Here is a 7,722-nt window from a genome sequence, read left to right as displayed (position 1 = left end):
CAGCACCTGCTTCATTAGGTGGGGATTTAGGGCCGGTCACCCTGAAGGACACCCGTGTCCCTGTGGAGCCCAGGGTGGCGGGAGGGGGTGCCACCCTGTGTCCTGCTAGGGGCAGGGTGGGGATTTGATTTCAGGGGATTTGTAGCAGGAGCCGTCCTGGCCGCGGGGTGCTGGGCTATTTTAGGAGGTAGAGGGTGGGGGCGGGTGGGCACTGCAGTCTGCAGGGAGCCAGGCGGCCTGGGCTGGGGCTTTGCTCACCCCCACCCTCGGACCCGGACCCCAGCGATCAGCTGATGCAGCCCAGCCCATCCAGGCACTGCTGGTGAACACAGCCACGACCCCTTCCCTCCAAGGAGTGTGCGGTTTGCCTGCCGGGCCCAGGGCTCTGCCTGACCCAGAGCTAGTGCTGGCTGCCTGAGTCTGAGCATCTCCTTGTGACAGTGGGGAGCAGGGACACCTAACTCAGGGCCCCTGTGTCGTCACCCAAGCCTGCTGCACGGAGCTCATGGTCACCCTGCTGCACACCTGGAAACTGAGGCTCAGAGAGAGGCAGGCACCTGCCCTGTACATACCAGTGTGGCCCTGCGCCCTGCCGTGGGTGGGGTGGGTGGGGTTACCACCGAAGCTTTGGGTGGAATGGCTCAGAGAGGGGAAGTGGAGGTCCTGTGTGAGGACGGGGTGGCCAGGCTGGGCACTCCGGGCTTTAGTTAGAGGATTTGTCCTTTCTGAGCAGTGGCAGTGAGGACGAGGGCCCTGAACCGCTTCCTCGTGAGAGGCTGGGGCCACCTTAACTCTGTTCCTGGGGTCACTGGAACACTGTGCAGGGCTCTGGGGATACCCAGCCTAGAGGACAGGGACAATTTGGAGCAGAGCCTCCCTGCCCACCATGACCATGACTGTGACCATCACTGTCCAGGGTCACCTCAGGGGAGGCTCAGGTTCTGTGTGTGGGGTCGGCACTCAAAGCTGTGTTATTTCTGGGTATCCTGGCGACTCCATGGCTTTGTGGGTAGCCCAAGCGGGCACCTGCAGTCCTGCTGAGGGATTTCCTGTTCTCGCTGGGCGGGACAAGAGGGGCAGCAGCGCACGGCTGGTCTGCACTCACGCATCAAGGTGTCTGTTTCAGGCTGGGGACAGATGGGTCATGGGGGTGTTGGCAGGCGGGGCCCGGTGCTGTAAGGGAGAGGAGAAGCTGACACACGTCTGTCATCCCAGCACTCGGGAGGCTGAGGCAGGAGGATCACTGTCAGTTTTTTAAGACCAGCCTTCCGGGTACACAGAGACACTGTCTGGAAAGACAGACATGCAAAACTATAGAAGCAGAAGGCAGGTTCGGCCCCAGATGACTGCCCGGCTGAGGATGGTGGCCTGGCCCGTGCGGTAGCAAGCTCCCCGTCACGGGCGTGCTGGAGCACAGAGGCTGCCTCGTCAGGGCTGTCCAGAAGGGACAGGGTGACCTCCAAGATCCCTTCCAAGTCGGAGCAACTGCAGCTCTGCACTGACACACGCTGGGCGTGGCCGTGCTGCCCGGCTGGAGGATGAGTGCGTGGCGGGCGGCGGGGCGGTGCCTCGGGTCCCCTCCACAGCCTCCTGTCAGCGCTCGCTGTGGCAGTCCTGGCTCCATGGAGCCGGCTGCCTCAAGGAGGCTGGCTCATTCGTTCCCTCAGCGACCCTCAAGGGGCCCCACCCTGGCATGCCCATGCTCACGTGTGCCCGGAAAACAGAGGCCCCGCCGCATGGGGGGCACAGGTGAGTGTCCACCTTCAAGGTGAGGATGCTGAGGCCCTCGGAGCTGCAGCCAGGCCGAATGACAGGCAGGATCATTGGGGTGAGCTGGGGAGGGGCAGGGGCAGTGTGGGGTATGGGACTCCCTGCCAAGTGGGATGGGCAGTGCCCGTCTCGTCCTGGGTGTGAGCCAGGCCTGTGCCTTGCTTTGGCTCTTGCCAGCCTCCTGTCCCCCTCCTGCCCAGGGGCACTAACAGGACTCAGGCCACCAGTGCTGCTCTGTCCACCCTGTAGGTGCCATTCTGGGGGAACCAGAAATCCCTCCAATCCCCCGCTTCAGAGCCGCCCCTGGAGATGTCTCTAACTGCCCTTTTAGGCCCAGTCTTCCTCCCCAGGTGCAAATCGGGGGCCTGATGAGCTCGGAGGTGGGGTGCTTTCATTGGTGCAAGAAGGGCTGCTGTACCCCTCCCTCCCTCCGCAGCTCCTCGGCCCAGTAGGTGGGGCGCCCCCCATTCCCGGCACCAAGGGCTTCCGCCCCTCACAGCCTGCACCCCACACAGCAAGGGTTCTGGCCCCAACAGTCCATGCTGGCTTGGAGGCACAGGCTGAGGTGCTGCCTGGGCAGGGAGCAGGGCTCAGGGTGGTGTCCTTTGGACCCTACAGAGCCTGGGCGGAGAGGGCAGGCTGCGGACTGGTGGCGATGCCAGCGGTGGGCCCCAGCATGGCGTGGAGGTCCCTCTGAGAACCACTGGTCAGCTGGGTCTCCCGGCAGCAGAGGGAGAAAAAGGAGGCTGCAGAGGTCCCTGCCCGCCTTCCCACACTAAGTCAGCTCCAAGGCCTCCCCTCCCTGTGAGGACAAAACACCACGTTGGATGCAGGGGTGCATGTCTGTCATCCCAGCACTCTGGGAGGCTGAGGCAGGAAGACTGCAGTTCAAGCCCAGCCTGGGCAACTTAGTGGCTTAGTGAAATCCTGTCTCAAAATAAAATATAAGTGAAGGAGTGGAAAAGTAGCTCTGAGTGAAGGCCCTAGACACAAGGGGTGGGGGCAGAAGCCCAGGCAGGCAGGGACTGGGCCCGGGAGCCAGCAGGGTGGCCGCAGGGAGAGCACGGCACAGCTGCTAAGCTGCTGAGAACATTCCGACTTGCCCGCTCTCCGGCCTGCGGGACGGTTCTCTCCCCACCGCCTGGCTCCAAAGCCCCCTTGATGCCCCCCTTTTGGACAGGTGGGCAGGGAACCCTGGCATCCCATGGTGGCCAGGGCTCCCCTGAAATTCAGCATCCATAGGGCAGAAGTGGGGGATGCAGGACACTGGTCCTAGCCGAGGGCGCCCCAACCTGTCCCCTGCCCTGAGCTCCTGCACACAGGGCCTGCACACCCCTCCTCTCTGCTTCCGGCATGCCTTCTTCCCCTCGGGCTCTGTGTCAGACAGGTGTGCTCAGCCAGCTGTGGGACCTCGCGGGCTGTGCTCTGGGCAGGAGGGGAGCCAGGCTGACACCAGCGCCCAGCGTGGGGCCAAGCCTGGCAGCACACCATAGCACGTTAAGCTGAGGCAGGACCCAGGGTGAGCCCAGCCTGGGCACTTGGTGACTTACCAAGACCCTGTCTCAATAAAAAAAAAAAAAAATGGGCTGGGGATGTTGTTCAGTGTGAAGGCTCCAGGTTCAACTCCCAGAACGGTATGACTCTGTGTGTGTGTGTGTGTGTGTGTGTGTGTGTGAGAGAGAGAGAGAGAGAGAGAGAGAGAGAGAGAGAGAGCGAGCTGGCAAGGCTGTCCTGGAACAGCTGGGAAGGCTGAGTCAGGCAGGACGGGCCAAGGCAGGCCCAGAGTGCTGGCGGGGCTTCCTGGCGGCCTGTGAGCCAGGCGGTGTCACAGGTTTACCCAGTGCCTGGCATACTTTTCTTCTCTCCTGGGACACATCCCCGGCTTGCCTGTCATAAATTGCGCTGAGATGTCAAAATGTCCCAGTCCCCTTGCTGGCGTTTCAGTCCTCTGAGGCCTCCTCCAGGCTCCGAAACCTGGGCCACCCCCAACACCATCCTGCCTCAGCTTCCTGCCAAGACGGCAGGGAGACTCCCCAAGACAGGAGGCTGCCTGTGGGGAGTGCGGTGCGTCCCGCCAGCACTGGGGACTCTCCTGGTGGCGGTAGGGCCCTCCCTTGCCTCCCTCGGGTAGAAGAGGGAGAGCTGAGCCTGCATCCCAAGCCTGGGGGAATGGGGCGCACTGCCGGGGGAGTGCGCAGCACCTCCTCTTCCACGCTCGCTGCGCCCCCTGGGGTCTGTCCGCGGTACTGCTGCCCGACCACACCCGCGGCGGGGCCGGAGGCGCACCGGGTTGGGCAGCAGGCGCTCCGGTCCCCCGCGTGGACAGGGCTGGCTCCCGCGCTGCCGGCGCGCCTGGCTTGGGGATGTGCCCCCCATCTGCTGGTCCGCAGCGCAGAATGGCCACGCTCGCGGCGGGGCGCTGGCGCCCCGTCAGCCCTTTCTATTACCCTGTCTCTCCTCCATCTCTGCTTTCAGCGTCCCCCTGTCCTGTACACATGGCCACGCAGATGCCATGGTACAGAAACCGCCTTAGGGGCAGCCCTAAGCCAATGCAGCCTCCACATCACCTGTTCCCAGAGTGTGGGGCCTTAGGTCGTCCGTGTGTGTGTGTGTGTGTGTGTGTGTGTGTGTGTGTGTGTGACAAGCTCCTGCGGTGGTGTCGCCCAGGCCAGCCTTGAGCTTGCAGGGACCCTCCTGCCTCAGCTGAGAGCTGGGGTGACACCATGCCTGGCACAGGATGGGTGATCCCCCAAGGGCATCTGAGGCTGCTGGGCTGGTCCAAGGCACCGTGCGCCCGGGCCCCTGGAAATGCCCATCTAACTGTGTGGTCCAAGCAAAAATATGATGAGTGTGAAAACCGTTTTTAAAATGAATTATAGTACACATTTGCATGACTCCCCCTTAAAATTCTCCCCTCACTTCAACCTATTTTTCCCATTGTCCTGGCCCCTTTCTGCAGCAGCTCTGGAGTCCTCTTTCCTGAGGGTCTTCAGGGACCCTGTCCTGGCTGCCTCCATGTCCGAAAATCAGTTCAAATCCCTTCCCTTCCACTGGCATGGCGACCTTGAGAAGGAGTAGAAGCTGCACAGAGCGAGACCCAGCGCACAAGGCAGAGGAGGGCATGACGTCGTGTTTGTGTTTTTATCTGTTGCTGCAGCTTGTTCTGAGACAGAGTCTCAGTGTGTAGCCCACTTAAATTCTCAGTGGAAATCCTCCTGCCTCAGCCTCGCAAGTGCTGGGGTCACAGGTGTGCGCCACCACTTCTGGTGTCGTGTTTTGATCTGATGGAAATTGCTGTGAATGTTTTGCTGACAGTGGGCGATCACCCAGTGAGGTGAACGCTTAAACCCGGGGCGTGCTAGAGTGAAACACTCCTCACCGTGAGCCTCCGAACCCTCCACGTCGCCTCTGCTGGGCGCGCACTTATCACGTCATTCTCGACAATATGTTGTTTTGGGGGGTTTTTTGTTTTTTGAGTCTGGGTTTCACTATTCAGTTCAGGCTGGCCTTGAACTTGAAGCCATCCTCCTGCCTGAGCCTTCTGAGTGCTGGAGTTACAGGCATGCACCACCACACCTGACTTTTTTTTTTTTTTTTTTTTCGGAACCGGGGATTGAACCCAGGCCCTTGCAAAGTTTTTTGGGGGGAATTGAACTCAAGCCGTTATGCTTGCCAGGGAAGCACTTCTTCCATTGAGCCATCTCCCCAGCTTTTTTTTTTTTTTAACTGTATCTTTTATTGTTAAAGATTTTAAAAATTTAAACATTTGGCCTGCCTTTCCATCTCCCCGTGTGTATACGGATTTCCTCTTCCCCCCGTCGCCATGTTAGCGATCGCTCACGTGGTGATTCCAAGGCAGTTACCTCTTTCAGGACCCTGTCTTCAAGTACAGCTGCATTCTGGGCTCTGGGGTCAGGGCTTCAGCAAACAAGAGGGCCATGATGCAGGAGAGCTGCGGGGCCTGGGGGTTGGCCCAACCCGCAGGGCCTCAGCCCCGTGCAAAACACAACTGTGCCGGCAGCAGGGCACCCGGAGCCATGTGGGGCAGGGCGGGGACAGCTTGCAGGCTGTCACCACCTGTGAGTGTCGCCCTGCTGGGCACAGGGGCCGGGAAGCCACTGCTGGCTAGTGACTTGGGTCAGCAGTCAGCACTGCAGTCAGCCCCATGTCGTCTGTCCCAGGCTGTCAACGCCTGCTGTAGAGCTGGGAACAGGACTGCTGTGTCCCAAGGCACAATCCCAGGGCTGCTGTGCTGCTGGGGCCCACCTGGCCCAGGCCAGCATCCGCTCTGCGCTCTGCCTTGGGCCCGGATAGGGCCGGGGTGTTTTGGCCTCGCTGTGCACAGCCCCTCTCCAGCTTTGCTGAGATGTAAATGGCACATGGGGCTCCTGGTGGCCACCCTCGGGCAGTCTGGGGCCCCTCGTGCTCCACGGCTGCAGCTACTCAGCTGTCCTCTCTTCTCCCTCTGTCCCTGCACAGGTATGAAGCGGCCACTGAGCCCGGGGCCCCTGGGTGAGAGAGAGCGTCCTGCATCCGGGGAGGCCGAGTGCCACCCGCAGCCCCCTGAGGCCCCAAAGGCCAAGCGGGAGCGGAAGCGGCCGTCCTACACGCTGTGCGCCGTGTGCAACGTCCAGCTCAACTCGGCGGCGCAGGCTCAGGTGCACTGCGGGGGGCGCGCACATCAGCGGCGGCTGCGACAGCTGCGCCTGGGCCCAGGGCCCGCGGAGCCAGGTCAGTGTGCGCCCAGGGCACCATGAGTCCCACGGGGTCAGAGCCACCTGTGGGAGACCCTGGCTCCAGGGCCTTTGTAGACCTGAGCCCCCACAGGAGAGTCCTCTGACAAGGCCCTTCTGGGTCGCCGTCCCGCTGTGGACGCTGAAGGCTGAGTGAGGTGCCTGGGAGGGACAGGGAGGTCTCTGATCCCTGGCTGCCGGCCCCTGGCCAGGGACTGCACGGAGGGGCAGCTGGCTTCCAGGCAGAGCTCTAGGGGAAACTGGTGACCTGTGTCCAAGAAGGAGATGCCAGCTGACAGGAGCGCAAAGCCAGCGTCCAGAGCGACAGTGCAGGGAGCCCAGGGCGCCTCTGCGCCCGATCCGGGCAGCAGCTCCCAGGATGGGCCCTCGCAGCCCGGCTTGGTGCTTGCTGTGGGCCACGCTGAGCTCAGACGTCTGCCTGCGAGCTGTGGGACCTCTGGACCACACTCACTGTGCATCCGGCGTGTCCCCCTCCATGAACACAGCGTGCTGGGGTCCCAGACCCATCAGCTGCAGTGCCCCTGAGCCCCAAGATCGAGTCTGACTTTGGGGCCGGGCCACACAAGATGTGGTGAGGGTGTGGGTGACAGGGCAGTGCTACAAGGGCAGCTGGGCAGGAGGAAGGTGCTGAGCTGGGTGCACAGGCGAGAGGAGAAGGGGCTAAACCCAGATTCACACACCGCGCATTCGGCGGCATGTGTGCGCATGCGTGCACAGACTCGTGAAAGCCGTAGAGCAGCTGGCTGATCGAAGATGCCGTGGGGTGCAGGCTGTGCCGGGGACTCAGAGTCTGAAGGGTCCCCCGGAAGTCAGCCCAGAGAGCTGGCCACACCCTGTCTGCACATCGGTCCTGAGGTGGTGCTGGGCTCCTGAACAGTTGTAGGCCTTTCCCGGCACAGGCGTGGGGCATGGCCTGGTGTCAGGGGCTGGGGTGCTCGTTAACCCCTCCTGCCCCAAGACCTTCTGCCTCTGTTCCAAAGGTTACCTGCCTGGTGGAAGTACTTTTCTCTTTTTCGGTAGAACTCAGAGCCTCCCATGCTCTGGGCAGGACCTCTGCCATGAGCCACATCCCGAGGCCTTTTTTGTTGAGACTTGGTCTTGCTAAATTGCCCAGACTGGTCAGGTGTGGTGGCCCACGCCTGTGATCCCAGCACTCAGGAGGCTGAGGCAGGAGGACCGTTGTGAGTTTGAGACCAGT

At 61.9% G+C, this 7,722-nt stretch overlaps 1 protein-coding gene across 1 annotated transcript in view; it reads left to right on the top strand.

The window, feature by feature from the left end:
- The window catches only part of Znf385c (zinc finger protein 385C), a 35,376-nt gene that overhangs the window by 9,168 nt on the left and 18,486 nt on the right, over positions 1–7,722 (top strand). Inside the window, exon 3 of the mRNA XM_023718136.1 lies at positions 6,250–6,501. Coding sequence (XP_023573904.1) covers positions 6,250–6,501 — 252 coding nt within the window. The remainder of the gene's footprint in view (positions 1–6,249; positions 6,502–7,722) is intronic.

The sequence above is a fragment of the Octodon degus genome, unplaced genomic scaffold, assembly GCF_000260255.1.
Source record: "Octodon degus isolate 3935 unplaced genomic scaffold, OctDeg1.0 scaffold00056, whole genome shotgun sequence".
NCBI lineage: Eukaryota > Metazoa > Chordata > Mammalia > Rodentia > Octodontidae > Octodon > Octodon degus.
The sequence above is the reverse complement of the archived record's forward strand: the minus strand, read 5'-3'. Positions and strand labels throughout refer to the sequence as shown.